The sequence below is a fragment of the Atractosteus spatula genome, chromosome 1, assembly GCF_055471065.1.
Source record: "Atractosteus spatula isolate fAtrSpa1 chromosome 1, fAtrSpa1.hap1, whole genome shotgun sequence".
Lineage (NCBI taxonomy): Eukaryota > Metazoa > Chordata > Actinopteri > Semionotiformes > Lepisosteidae > Atractosteus > Atractosteus spatula.
The window spans coordinates 593254-608241 of NC_142706.1; the positions used below are offsets into that span (position 1 = coordinate 593254).

The 14988-nt window shown below is 45.7% G+C and overlaps 1 protein-coding gene across 2 annotated transcripts in view; it reads left to right on the top strand.

The window, feature by feature from the left end:
- The window catches only part of lnx1 (ligand of numb-protein X 1), a 47353-nt gene that overhangs the window by 31374 nt on the left and 991 nt on the right, over positions 1-14988 (top strand). For both annotated transcript variants that reach the window (XM_088919316.1, XM_088919325.1), the window contains 6 exons: positions 951-1159; positions 1954-2316; positions 4857-4991; positions 8847-9024; positions 10526-10751; positions 14308-14466. In XM_088919316.1, the coding sequence (XP_088775442.1) occupies positions 951-1159; positions 1954-2316; positions 4857-4991; positions 8847-9024; positions 10526-10751; positions 14308-14466 (1270 nt within the window). The remainder of the gene's footprint in view (positions 1-950; positions 1160-1953; positions 2317-4856; positions 4992-8846; positions 9025-10525; positions 10752-14307; positions 14467-14988) is intronic.

The window sequence follows — 14988 nt, forward strand, 5'->3', positions numbered from 1 at the left end:
CTACCCATCCAGTGCCTTAATGAGAATGACAAACAGGCACAGACTGAGGCAACACATACAAGACTGGTCATTCTGGGATGTTTCATTGAACATTCAAGGTGTTTTTTCTTTATATTTTCTGTTGCACAGTAATTGTAACTATAAAACGCAAAATAATGTAGCCATATGATCACACACTTCGTTCTCCGGTTTAGATTTCTGTTAATGTGCATTGTAAATCTTTTCTATGGTTTTGTAAAGGTTTCTGCAGAAACCCAAAAGCACTCCATATAGACCGTGCAGGTTTCGGTGAAGGCCTGGTGTGTAGGTGTTGTCACGGCTGTGTTGTGTTCCAGCAGCACGGCAGACGATGGAGCAGTGCTAAGCTCTCATGCCCCCAAGTGGCACAGTGCAGCACACCCATTAGTTGAACTGGAATATTCTGAAGGGTGAGGCACAGAGTTCATCTCATGAGCAAGAAGCAAGCTTGTTGCACGGCGGCAGTCTTGAGCTAAGAAAATACGGAGTCTTCCGCAAACAATTGACGGCTCTTACAAGGAGTCGAAAAATCTTCTGTTATTGTAAATAAGGTTTTAAAAATGATTTAATGTTGCATACAAAAATGCTGTATCGCTTTCCATGCAAAGTTTTCTTTTTATCCAGTACTAGTTCATCCCCTGGGAAAGAAGATTGGTTTCCAAAACCAGACTCCTCTCGCAAACACCAGTTTGTAATAAAGGCACTCTGTGGCCCCCTGTAGCCCTGTAGTCTTTCTCTTCAGTCTTCCCATGCAGGCAGGCCTGGGAGAGAAGAAAGCCTACCTTGTTCTGCTGCTTTATTCCGTTTTTATCCATGAGTGAACTTGTGTCTGCCGTTTCAGTGGCCTAGTGTAAGCAGGCAGCCCCTCCACGGCTGCAGGTCACAGCCCCTCCCACTGAAACAGCCCCTTGTTGCTGTGCTGTCTCTTGCAGCCTTGGCCCTCCCCCAGCTGCACCACCTGATCCCTGATGGGGAGATCACCAGCATCAGGATCAACCGCGCAGATCCCAGCGAGGCCCTGGCCATCACCATCGTGGGCGGCAACGAGACGCCCCTGGTGCGCATTCTCATCCAGGACATCTACCGAGAGGGTGTCATAGCCCGAGACGGGAGGCTGTTGCCGGGGGACGTGATACTGAAGGTACGAGCCCGGAGCCTGGGCCCAACGCTCCATGGTCCCCTTTCACAGCGCGGCTCCACTGTGGAGACAGGCATGGCGAGACGTTCACTCTCAGCTGGTGGAGCTCCTGGGCAAGCAGAAAAGACAATTCTGATGGAACACAGGGCTCAGCTCACTTGCTAAATATCCCAAACATCAGATGCCGGTTTCTTTTTCATTTCCTAACCTCACTCCAATGAGAAATTGGTTTAAAAAGTCAGTTATGTTTATCAAGTTTGGCAGAGAAAATTAAATTCAGTTTTTTTGCCCCTAAACACTTGTAATCATAATCAAAAACTGTCAGTAAATGCTAATTGGAAACTGAAAACATAACTAAACAGAACAGAATGCAACATCACTTGCTTGTGTAATATCCTGCGTGTTTACTGTGCGCATGTGGCAGAATTTCATTAAAAATGAACTAGATGCCACGATGCCAAGGGCTGTACAGCTTGCACAGTGGCATGCCACTAGCCTGCGGGTCACACTGCTGACCTGCTGACCTATGGGGTCATATTGGTGTCCTGCTGACCTGTGGGTCACACTGGTGTCCCTCTGACCAGCTGACCTTTGGGGTCACACTGGTGTCCCCCTGACCTGTGGGTCACACTGGTGTCCCGCTGACCTGTGGGGTCACAGTGATGTCCCCCTGACCTGTGGGTCACACTGGTGTCCCGCTGACCTGTGGGTCACACTGGTGTCCCGCTGACCTGTGGGTCACACTGGTGTCCCGCTGACCTGCTGACCTGCTGACCTGCGGGCTCTGTGTCTCACAGGTGAACGGTATAGACATCAGCGACGTGCCGCACCGCTACGCCGTGTCCGTCCTGAAGCAGCCGTGCCAGCTGCTGCGGCTCACCGTGCTGCGCGAGCAGCGGCACCGCCACCGCTGCGGCCACGACGGCCCCGGCCCGCGCGACGACAGCCTGCACGTGATCCTGACCAAGAGCTGCCCCGAGGAGCAGCTGGGCATCAAGCTGGTGCGCCGGCCCGAGGAGCACGGCGTCTTCGTCTTCCACCTGCTGGAGGGCGGCCTGGCGGCGCGCGAGGGGCAGCTGCGCGTCAGCGACAGGGTCCTGGCCATCAACGGGCACGACCTGCGCTACGGGGCGCCGGAGCACGCCGCCCTGCTCATCCAGGTGATTCTGAGAGCCGCGCCACAGCCCCCCTTGCCCCCGCGCTCCGGGAGTGTCTCCCCCAGGCCGCCCGGGCCGGGCCCTCGCCTCTCGTGGGCCGCGGCAGGCTTGTGTGGTCAGGGCTGGAGGCACTGGCGGACGTGAATCACTCTCGGGGCTCCAGCCAGGAAAACGGTGCTCTTTTGCAGCTGGTCTGAAAAATGCGATCTTGTGTTTGCTTTGAGTGGAGAAGCCGGAGATGCCGGAGCACTGAGAGTCTTAATTCCTCCGACGTCCACAAGTCAGGACGCTCTGGTCCAGCCTGAATGTACCTGACTGCAGGCTAGGGGCTTTGCACTGCACTGGGCTGGTGCGCTTGCATAACTTCCCCCGTGTTAGCCAGAATTGTTCTGAAGGAAAGGGTTTCATGGCTGATGCGAAGATGCAAAGATTCTTGGTCATTTAGCTGAACTACAAACAATACATCATCATGCAGCACAATGAGACAGTCTCCTGCTCAAAATGACCCCCCCTAGTTAGCACATGCAGTGTGGAGAGCTGCATAAAATATTTAGAAGCTTTAGGATCTTTCAGATTATGTTCTTCAAACATTATAAAGTGTTAACAGGTTTTTCATGTTTACAAGGCCTTCTAACAGTAAAATAGAATAATAAAATGCAAGGCAGTGGAAAGTTTGAGGTGTTTTACATCATTTATTTTCCTTTCTTCTGTGCACTTGCTGACCAGCCGAAACCCTGTAAAGAAGTGTGGCTGTCCGGTAATGCCTGTGTTGACTAGAGTCCTGGGGTGTTGAAATACAACAGCTGAGGAGACACAGAAACAGACTCCCCTCCTGCCCAGCTCTTGACATGAATATTAGGGAGAACACTGACCACACAGTTCAGCACAGCACAGCAAAGATCACAAAGGTGCTGAGTCAAGCCCCTGCACACAGCCCGACCAAGGAGAATCAAGTCTTGTTTGCTCCCCTCCCTGAGCAGAACATCAAAAACTGAAAACTCATAGATTATGGGAAATGAACAGCTTTGTTTAATTGCCGATTCCGACACAGCCTCAGTCAGCAATAACGTCACTGTCCTGTTATAAAGACATGATCTCATTAATCTGAAACACACTTGGGAGGTTGTTTTTCTTCCTGGTCCTGGACAGATGAATTTGTTAATATAAGAAAGCAGCGTTATTTACTCTTCTACGCTTTTTGGGTACTGTTTTATGTATGTGAATGTTTCCTCACTGTGTATCAGACATTTTCTCATTACTTATCCTACACGTACTCCAGAGAGTTAGAAAATGTGACCACAACTCCTTGCAAAACATTTCCCTGGAAGATAAAATCAAGAGCTGGACAGAAAAGAAACTGATTAGGATGAATCTATTATTTTCTTTTCCAATTTCTGTGATTTTTTTCTGTCAGAGGTATAGAAAAAACGTATTCCAGTGTTTTGATAACTCCAAGAAATTCCCTCTACAAGACTGATGAATGATGCCAATGACCTCCACAAAAACCAAGTTGTGCCAATATTTCTCCATCTTATCTTCTTGTGAGTGTGTGTGTAGGGGAAAAGAGTGTGTGTATGTGAGAGAGCGTGCTATCTTAAGAGGAACAAATGATTACAAATCACCATCTCTCAGCCCACTTTATATATTTCTGACCCTCACCACTGGGGTTGTAAGAAGAGAACGCAAACTGCATTTGGCAAAGGGGTCCAATGTCTGACTATTTCAAGGGTTAAACAAAGTGTCATTGTTATGTTTAGTAAACATATATCTAACAAAATAACCCATTGCGTTAGATGGGAATAGTGCAGTAGTACATTACAGTAATTTATCACATTGTTGGACTGTTGCACACAAAAGACTTTTTATATGGTATGTTGTGCTTGCAGAACAAAGTTTTTAATGGATCTTAGCCAGTCTTGTAAAAGTCAATTGGCTTACTGTAGACATCAGCGTTATTAAGTGATATTTAATTTGACCAAGATACAGATTACTGATGCAAATCACAGACTATATCTAGATAAAATCTAAACTTCAAAGAACATACTTTTGACCATTAATATTGCCTACTTATGTTACAGAATTTGTCAATTATGTTGTATTGTTAAATATTATTTTTGAAGGGGGGGGGAATATGTTCTAAATATTCTGAGTGGAAGGTTAGAGAGCTTGGTTTTCCTCAGCAGTCAGAAGCCGAAGGGAATGCTGTCCAAAGACAGTTGGACGAAGGTGCTTGTTCTTAGTTCTTCATGGACGTTAAGTAATTGCAAGATGAGCTGCAGCCGCAGGTATTTCACAGCCTGTTGCTCCTGGTTCAGAACCACCCGCGAGAGAAAGAAACATTTTCACTGTTCAGAAACAGTGAGGCAATCCTTATCAATCCCGGACACATCCGCACTGGCCCACTGCAGTGCTCGAGCGTGTGTTTAGCCTGGATGCTGGGAGCTGAATGGCAGCCCCTTGCACTCAGAGGTGTCGCGTGCGGGACCCCTGTCCGCCGCCCCAGCTGGGGAGCAGGCAGCTCACGTCTGGCTCTCGTCCCGCAGGCCAGCGAGGCGCGCGTGCACTTCATCGTTTCCCGGCAGTCCCGACCCCAGACCCCAGACATCCTGCAGGAGCCCCTCTGGACCATGAGCGGCCCCCCGCCCTACTCCCCCGAGGAGGAGGTCCACGCCAGCAAGGTGAGCCCCGGGCCGGCCCCCCCACAAGGGGGCTCTTCGGCGGCGCCCCTTTCCTCTCTGTAGTTGCCCCCTCTCCGTCTCTGCTCCTGCTCTGTAGCCTCATAATTACTGTCCATCTGAGCTGTGAGCTGGCTTTGGCAAACCCAGTGCTTACTGACTGGTTCCTAGAGCCAGCAGCAGGTCCGGGTGAAGCTGTGACTGTGCTGTAAAAATCACAATAATAACTACATTCAGAAACATTGTACTACAATGATGAGACTCAGTATATTCAAACGTGTAAATAAACTTTGTTAATTAGATTACTATGTATTGTGTTATGCAGGGCACTGTGAAGCTGCTTCTTTTTTTAAGAGAACACAAATTCCTAAGGATGCCGTATGCTGCAGAAACAAATATCTGTCTCTTGCTGGGTCCTTGGTTGACTAAAGACAGAATATCGTGACTTTTTTCCTCACCACCACGCTGACATAGCCTCCACCCCCCACCCCCCAGCTGAGTGAACCTAGAACAAATTCCTTTACGCTGGAAAAAGCCTGCAAAAAACAAATCGCCCTTCGTCGACTTCCGTGTTCTCCCCCTTTCTACTTTATAGTGCTGAACAATATTATTTAGCTAAAAATAATCTTAAAAATAATCAAAATGGAATCATTCCTTGGCCGAACAGAGATCCATAATCAAAATCAATGATCTTCTTTTAATTTCACAGTGGAATAAAACTTCCCAGCAGACTATTTGCAGCAGAATTGTATTAAGAAAATGTCCAAAAGATTTAAGGGATACTTGACTTTGTTCCTCTGGGATTTTCCCAACTTTATTAGTATAATCAGAGAACTGCCTTCTGCATGAATTGAAATGTACAATTTCTATTTAGTGCACACAAATCGTTTTTATGGTCTGGATTTAATGGCTAATTTTGAGCTGCTGATTTTTTTATTGGTTACTGGTCTTTTTTATGAAACCAAGTATGAAACGTATGAAACATTTCTTTCAAAATTGTCGAACTCTCTTTTTTTTCTGTGTGAAACCACTTTAAAACAAAATAAAAAAATAAAAAAACATATACCAATATTGGTCACTCGTAAATACAGTCTCATACTGAGAGAACTTTTCTCTTTCTCAGTTTGGTGGTCTGATTTGGGTGGCCTGTCTTTCTGTTCTCTAAAAGAATCCACTTAAACACCTTAGTGGGCCTCTGCTTCAACCACTGGTGTCTACTGCAATAAACCTATCGTCACTCTTGAAGTGTTAATTGTCTGGGTTGATTAACCCCTGACACACAACCTCATCTTGTCAGTGATTTGAAAAGGCTTTTCTAGCTTTGTTTTTTTCTGTTTTGCTTCCAAAGGAATTTTATTATCTTAATCTAAGAAAAATGTCATGAAAACAGTCCAGGGAATCAGAGCCACAAAACAGAAATTTTCAGCTGCGTCAAGGTTTCATTGCTTCTGTGCGATCAATGTAAACTGCCTTTATGTCTCTCGCCTACACAGCAGTGGCCCCTGAGCGTCTCAGTCAGAATTAGGAAAAACCAAGAAGACCTGATCTGCACTCGACAGCCCGGTTTCTGAGACACAAGGCTGCTGTTTTATTTAGACGCAAAGGGCTGTGTCTGTGCGGGAACCTGCCCTGTACTGTAGCTAAGACCATCTCCTGCACAGTAATGGCACTTCTGCATCTTGTGTAGAAAATGTTTTGAGAGAGCTGAAGGCATATTAGGATATAAGAGGACTGACAGTAATATTGATGGAAAGATCAACAGTAAAGCCCCATGCTTATAGACTGGCTGGGGAGGCACACAGCCCAGGACTGGGGGTGTCAGTGGAGGTGAGGCCCCTCGGGTCTAAGAGCCAGGTGCCTGTGCAGCGAGATCATGGGGTCCCCGTTAAGGGCTGGGGTGCAGCAGGAGCCTCAGCTGACAGGTATGGGGCGCGGAGGCTGGCTGGGGTCACAGGCGGTAGGCCGCAGACAGGGTGGGCTGGGTGTGTCTGCAGGAGAATGTGCTTAGATTTTGGCAAGGATAAACAGTGTCCGCTTCAAGCCTGGGATCTGTCAGGAGGTCGACAGAGTTGTGGTACATGTTTATAAAAAGTGTACTTAATTCACTTGCAGTGGCTGAAGGCTTTTTTTTCTCTTTATCACTAATGAAGCTGTGCCCTTGAAGTAAAGCTGTAGCTTTTCTTATCTCTTTCATTTTTTTTTCTTATCACTTACTGTCCGGGACCAGAGTCCTGTAATCTGAAACCAGCTTTTCTGGTTGCTTTTGTTTGATAAAGTGTTTCACTCACTAACACAGAGAAGTTCTGAGTCTGTTGGGAACTTGGAAATGTTTAATAAGACAATGTAGAACATTATGTGACACGTGTTTATAAATGATTGTCTGCCCATAAGCATATTTATATAGATACAAAGGCAGCACTTGATAACATTTTAGCACAACAAATGCATAAAAATACAGTTTGTATTATTTTAGCTAATTGCTCATTGCATTAATTTTGAAGATAAAATATTAATGTAATGCAATAATATATGATTAAATGAGTAATCTAATGATATTATAAGATAACATGAACCCCTATTATTCTTCAGTGGCACAAGCCTCTGTAAAGTAACAGACAGACGGACTGTCCGAGACAGCAAACTGTTGGTCACAGAATCACAGTAGTCCTGGACAGTCCTGAGCTCAGGACAGGCTGTTTCAGACACCTGTTGTCAATTACCTGCTTTGTTGTCACATTAGCACTGGTTGCAAGTGGCATAGAAATGCAAATGAAAATTTTAAAAAAGGTTTAAGCTTCAGCTACAATTTCCTGCCTGCTACAGACATGGTTGAGTCCCAGTCTGTCTGCGTAGCACATTAAAAACAATTTTCCAAGAGCTGTTCATAATTACAAGTTTATTAACAACAAAGCACTCCTGTTTCTTCAGAGTTAGAGGTGGCTTTCCGGAGTTGACAGCAAGTTCTTCTCAGATCCTGTGTTTTATTCCTGCATCTCTGCTTGCTGGCCGCGTGGGAGAGCAGTAGGGTCTCCACACAGACACACAGCCACGGGCCCCTCTGCTCAGACCCCCTTAAACAGAGCAGCCTGGCCAGGTTCCTTTCAGACGCTGTTCAAGGAAAAGAAAAATGTAGATATAAAATAAAAAACATTCTGAATTGTACTTCCTTAGAACCACTGAAATTCTTTTTATGCCTAATATCTTCAAGGATACAGTTGAATGATGTTTCACTTCTTACATTGTTTTTCTTTGATATCTGGGGACCCACTAATTCTACCCAGTAATGAGGTTGTTCAGCGTTGATTAATTGAATTAATTACGTTTGTGTAGCTCTTTCCCTGACAGAGAATCCCAATCTTGTTACATTTAGGGTGAGATTCACTTCCCCCAATGACACACAGAGCAGGGCAGGAGTGACAAACCGCTGCACCAGGTGAATAAGAGAGGACTGGGAGGCCAGACTGGGCGAGCCCAGAGAGGAATTGAGCCAGGACACGGGGGATCACAGCCCTACTTTTACATCAGTGCTGCAGGATCTTTAATGACCAGGTCGCAGGACCTCAGTTTAATGTCCCAGCAGAAGGACGACTCCTCCTACAGCACAGCTTCTCCAGCCACAGTCATAGAGCACAAGTGTGCGCAGATCTGATTAGAGTGAACAATTTCTGTCATTGACCGATAGGTCAGCAGACTCCAGCGGGCAGCCTCTCGAAATAAACAGACGATTATTCAACTCTCGTAATAGTGCATTTCAGGGAAACCGAATGTTAAAATGCTGCTGAAGAAGAAAGCCGTCAGGTTAAATGTTCACCACAGAAGCCGGCATAACTGAGATGCTTGTCTGTGTTTCTCCCCTAGAGTGTATGTTATAATCCAGACTGCATAGAGAAGAGTGTGACCCTAACCAAAGAGCCCCACGACTCCCTGGGCATGACGGTGGCCGGGGGGATGATGAGCCGGGGATGGGATCTGCCAGTTTACGTCACCAACGTCGACCCCGATGGGGTGGTGGGGAGAGAAGGCTCCATAAAGAAAGGTACCCCAGGGCAGACAACGCTCCAGAGAAAATAAAAATACACAAGCACATACCTGTAGGGACGTTTACAAACGAGAGGATATTCTGTCCATCTGGCTGGTTTGGTAGTTAGTAGCTAATTGATCTGAGGATCTCTTCCAGCTTCTTCAAAGAAATCAGAGTATCAGCTTCGACTACACAGCTGGGCAGCTTGTTCCAGACTCCCACAACTCTTTGCATATAGAAGAGCCTCCCATTTTCAGTTTCAAATGCACATCTTTATATAGTTTCCACTTGCGTCACCTGGTTCATGTTTCACTGTTCAATCAGAAGATACTTGCTGGGCTGATGTTGGCGATGCCTTTGAGGATTCTGGGTACTTGTATCAGGTCCTCTTTTAAGTGCTTCTGTTGAGATTCAGTTCCTTCATGAGTCAGTGCAGCTCATTCCATGAAGCCCCAGGATGTGTCTGGTGGCCAAACTGCAAGGTCTTTTGCCCTCAATAGCTCCCATAAGCAAGATTTAATAAATTATTTGAATATTGCTGCTTCGAAATGATGTTCTTACAGTATATTCTTATAATCCTGTGATCCTGTCCAATTTTCAGAGCAAGGCTAATTCTGTGTAAAAGAAGGTTTCATATTTCCAAGGCAGGGACTGTGCCAACACTCTCTGCCTCCAATATTTGGCCTTTTCACAAATTCCTTGCTATTATAAAAAAGTAAATTGTAGACTGTTTTGGAAGTCTGTTTGGTTAAGGTTTTTTTTTTTCTCGCTTCCTCTCTGGCACACCTTAGGAAATAAAACACTGAATTTTCCATAATATTTCAGTATTAACCACAATATTAAACATAGTCTGGAAATACGTATTTCCAATTTCAGACACTTACGTAATAAGCTCATTAAAATAAAGCTTCTTAAATCTTCAACATGTATTTCCTTGTTAAGATTTGTTTATTGTTGCTACAAGCAAGCAATCTTTTGTGAATTTTAACCAACTTGTATGTGTTGGAGTACCTGCTGTAGGCCCTGCAGTAGAACCACCAGTGTTAAACATGCTGTCTTTAAAACAACTTGCCTTTTTCTCTTCAACTCAGCTGCCTGTGATCCTGTTTATCAGCTGAATCCAGTGTGGAGGTTCTGAATAGGCAGCCTCCTGAAAACTGATCAGAGCTAAATCTGGCCTCAGCAGCTAATTAAGATGGTAAATCCCAATTATTTCCAAACTGAACACAACTGAATTTCCCACTGCGAAGATACATCCAGTTTAGATAATCAGCTACAAAGCATCGTTTCTGAATCGTTCCAGAGCTATGTTGTACCGTCAGCCTTAGTGCCGGGGTTCAGCGCTGTCCTCTTTGTAACGGACTAGTTCCCGACTGTATTTAACTCCTGCTGATCCGGTGCATGCTGCCGAATCTGCTGGGCACGGATCACTGCTCCGCGCGACTGGCTTCTCCCTCAGTGGGAGATCCCGGGAGCGGGAGACAGTGACAGGCCGCCTGCCCCCTGTCCTCTCCAGGAGACATCCTGCTGAGCGTGAATGGGATGGACCTGACCGGGGTGACGCGCGGGGAGGCCGTGGCCAACCTGAAGAACACCTCCTCCCCGGTGGTGCTGAAGGTGCTGGAGATGAGGCGGGCGGAGGAGCTCCCGGCCGACGGCCCGCCGGTCCCTGAGGCCCCCAAGGGCCACACCTCCGGCGATGACTACACGCCCCAGTGGACCTCCTGGCTCCAGCTGCCCAGGTGAGTGCACAAGCAAGCAGGCCGAGGCCACACAATGTGTGTTTCAACCCCTCTGGTTTCCCATCGCCGGGAGCCGGGACTCTGAATCAATGCAGGGCCAGTCTGCTAGTCATTCTAACGTCATACAAACTGTATTTGAGGAGTCGTATTAGATAGGCACCTTCCTAGGAAGAACTGCTTGAAAACCATTTGCTTTTTAATATTACTTTACACACAATAACGCCCTTGATCATCTTTATGTTAAATGGTTAAATAACCTGAATGGTTTCCGTTGACAACATATCCTGAACTTGAGCGCTCTTCACTTGAGAGTGCGCAGATCTGAGCCGAGTGTGCTGCACTGACTGCCTCTGTGCTGCTGTGCTCCAGTTCGAGGGGCAGTGTCACCCTTCTGTGAAACAGGCTGAATTCATAGAAATTTATTCAGCAGAAGATAGTCAGCACCTGACTGAGAAGAACTGTATAAAAGTTTCTTGCTCAGCGGAATAAATGTAAAGAATATTTTTTAGGGAATGGGTTTTAAAAAATATATAAAGGAACAAGAAAATAGATCCTACTTTAGGGTGAGGCCATACCATTGCTGTGAAAATGTAATCCCATCCCAGTGTCTTTTTCAGTTTTTTGTGTCTATTCAACGGAGTAAACTTGGAAACCCAGTTTGCAGAAGGAAAAGGGACGAGGGAAAGTGACCTCAGACAGATAAATGACCTGTCTCTGCCAAGTGTGTGACAGCACCACTGTTAGGAAAAGGATGGATGTCAAACCCTTAAGGCATCTGAAAGCTGACTGAATCAGCATGTTCTCTGAAAAAATATGTAAGCAAAATGCTGATTCACTCAATCTAGTTCAATTCTGGTGTTTCTGTTAAAATACATCAGTCACCCACATAGTGACAAATGCTGTCAAAGATTCTCCTCTTTCCTCAAGAGAGAGTATGGAAAACTATGCTACTCCAATGGCTGAGAGATACAGCTTAACCTTAATTGCTGTTGTCCACACAATCATGCCACATACTACTGCATGCAGTATTTATACAATAACAGTGGAATAAAATATCAGAAACTGTACAGTAAGCTAAAACAAAACAGGAACATATGATCCAGTTCTAGGACTACAAACCTAGAGAACTCTGGAAACAGTAGCAGATATTAAACCTGAAGAACTGCACAATAATGCAGTTAATAGTGCAGAAATAATTCAATGGGAATACTCATTAAAAAGATAGTTCTCATATGTGCTTATGTGCCATTTTTATCACTTTATTAGAGGGGCAATGTTTGCTGAAACACAATTGTCTGTGAAACAATGTAGGCAATCCCATTTAGTTTCAGTACAAAGCTGGGAGCAGTGCTAATGGGATGTAAAAGCTGTTATGCCCTGAGCCATTCATTGTGTTATAGCTGACAGGAACAAATAGGCTGTTGAAATTAAGAGGTCACTGCAATTTTCGCAGTCATGTTCCATGTAAAATTATTATGGCCTGAATGCTTATTGAAATTGAGGTGCTATTTGTCCAGATATAGCTCACCTGGCTCCAAGAGTCTGGAATTCATTGTATGCTGGAGGAGATCCATGCTGTGCAATTAGAGAGTGAAATCTGTGAACCCCAGGCAGCCTGCTGGAAATTCGAATGGACTGAGAATCCTGCTTTCACAGCACACAGGTCTCAAGGTGCTGCTCAGAGTTGGGGCTCATCGAGCACTATGCATAACGGATTATTCCCCTCTGCAGCCTGGAGGCGGTCAAGCAGTTGCCCCTCTGATGTTTAAGACAACAGAAAACTCCTCTCTGAAGTACTTTAAACCAGGCCCGTTGATCAGCACGATCAGAGGGTTGAACAGTGAATAAAAACGAAATCAACATAAAATTGATGAGAATTTTACATTAATTGATCAGTATCCCGTTAAAGACAGTGACTCTTCTGTTAAAGCGATTTTCCTGTTCCCCTCTTCTGCCTGTGTGATGGACATGCACAGAGCAGCAGGTGTCCACAGGGTGAAGTGGCGCCTGGGTTACTGTCAGGTTCGAGGCAGGTGAGGCTCAGCCCTGGTCTCATCATCATAGACGGAAAGAGAATGGCTCTGTGCTCGGGTCACAGTGGCCATTGTCCGGACACACACCCTTAACCAGGACTCCGTTGCCCATCGCTGTTGGCTTCACGAACGAGCCAGCAACGACTGGCATCAAACAACTCTGACCGTTCTCACCTCCGAGCACGACGGACATGACTCCCCTGCCACGAAGTAAACAAGTGCGTCAAGAACCAGCAATCTGACCTGTCCAGCAGCAGGGCTTCATGCATCCTGGAAAGGGATTTGTTATAAAACTGAAAACCCATGATCCAGGAAAGAAAACAACATGACATTACTAAAATACTCAATTGAAACTTCTGACGCAGGAATTACAGAATCATTTTATGGTGCTGATTTTTCACTAGCGAGCTAAAGGGAACACAGTTATTTCAGACTGGCTGGATTAATTAAAAAAAAAAGACTTCCAATGAGAAGTCAGCTTTTGCTAAAAAGAAAGGCTCTCTGAGCAGTCTTCCATCTCAATGCCTTTGTTTCTCCAAGTTTGTCACAGGCTGTAGGAACTGCGCATGACTGAATCGGACAGCAGGACAGCGGGAGCATCTTTCTTGCTCAGCAAATTATCATTTGCTCTTCTTGATAAATCAGTTCAGTACTTCCAGTAGCCGATTCTGGATGAGATCAAGCAGCTACTGACAACCAAACATCCTCCTCTCGTTAGCGAACTTTCAGACTTTTTTTTAACGTTCTTATCCTGGAGTGGCAACTGTCACTTTGAAAAATCTTTTGGTGGTTTTATTAACAAGAAACACTTTAAAAGAAAACTGTATTTTTAGTGGCTGATGCGATTACAATAGTGCAGGAGCACAATTACGGACAGCCCGACCCAGAACAGCACTTGAGCTGGGAAAAGCTTGGGGATGTGAAACTCAAATTGTGTACAGTCTGTGAACAATGTTTTCCAGCATTGCTACCACAGAGCAAAGATCTGTGCATATATACCATACCTATATTCTGTGAGCACTTGGCTGACATTTAAGCATTTTCTTAATGTGGATTTTTGTAAAGCTTCCGGTGAATTATCATGCTAGACGTGGATTTTGTTTTTTTTTCATATCATTCATCACAGGCGACACCAGCAGAAAGACAAGCCAGAAATGAACAGAAACTGCTTACAGTCCAAGCGTTTCTTCGAAAGGTTATGGCTCCACTTTCTTGTTCTTACAGTGAAATCTTTAGAGGATACAGCAGACGAGGTACGCTGGAGCTGTGAAGGATTGTGGAATTGACCTGCTTTATTTTTCTGATGGAAGAGGGACAGACTGCATGAGCTCTACAGTTGACTTTACTGAATATAGGAATTAGGTTGCTGGAAGCCATCTAGAATAACCAGTTTTCCGAGCCATTTTGTTTTCCTAACACCTCTTGCATATGGTTCAGTTTAAACATCCGACAAAAAAACAACACACCTCTTCCTCCGGATTAAGTTGGACGTCGGCAACGTTTCCGATCTCTTGCGTTCCCAGGTACCTGTCCTGCTGTAAAGATATCGTCCTGAGGCGGAACACCTCAGGCAGCCTGGGCTTCAGCATCGTGGGGGGTTACGAAGAGAAGAACTGCAGCCAGCCGTTCTACATCAGGTCTATTGTGGAAGGGACGCCGGCTTACAACGACGGCAGGATAAGGTTTGCCTTTGCGCCGATAAAAAAATGACATTTTCAAAACTCGGATATCAAAACCAATTTTGTATTGATTGGTTTAGCAATTTTGGTTCAGTATTAAACGGCGTGCATGTGAGACGGACCGCGCCGTGCCTATGGCCAGGCCTTTAAGGCCCCGGCGGAGGCACAGCAGGTGAGGACAGAGCTGGCGGCCGGTCACTGGCACAGCAGCCGCAGCTCAGCGGTAGCAGCAGGGCGAGACACAAAAAGACAGGCCGCCAGCGAGCCCACTTCCAATCATGACAAACAGAACAAATCCGCTTCTCCAGCGTGCGGCTCATTTTCTTTTGACTCGTAGTTGGAAAGCAACTTTCGTTCAATCTTTGCATACTTGCATTGCGTTAGCTCACCTTTACTCTTTCACAACCAGCATACAAGGTAGTAATACAAGGGACTATTACAAGCAACTCAGTAACACAAGGGAGAGTAAAATCGGTGCTCGTCTGTGTGGCCACGTGAGACTTAGTGAGCTTGACGACCCTGATC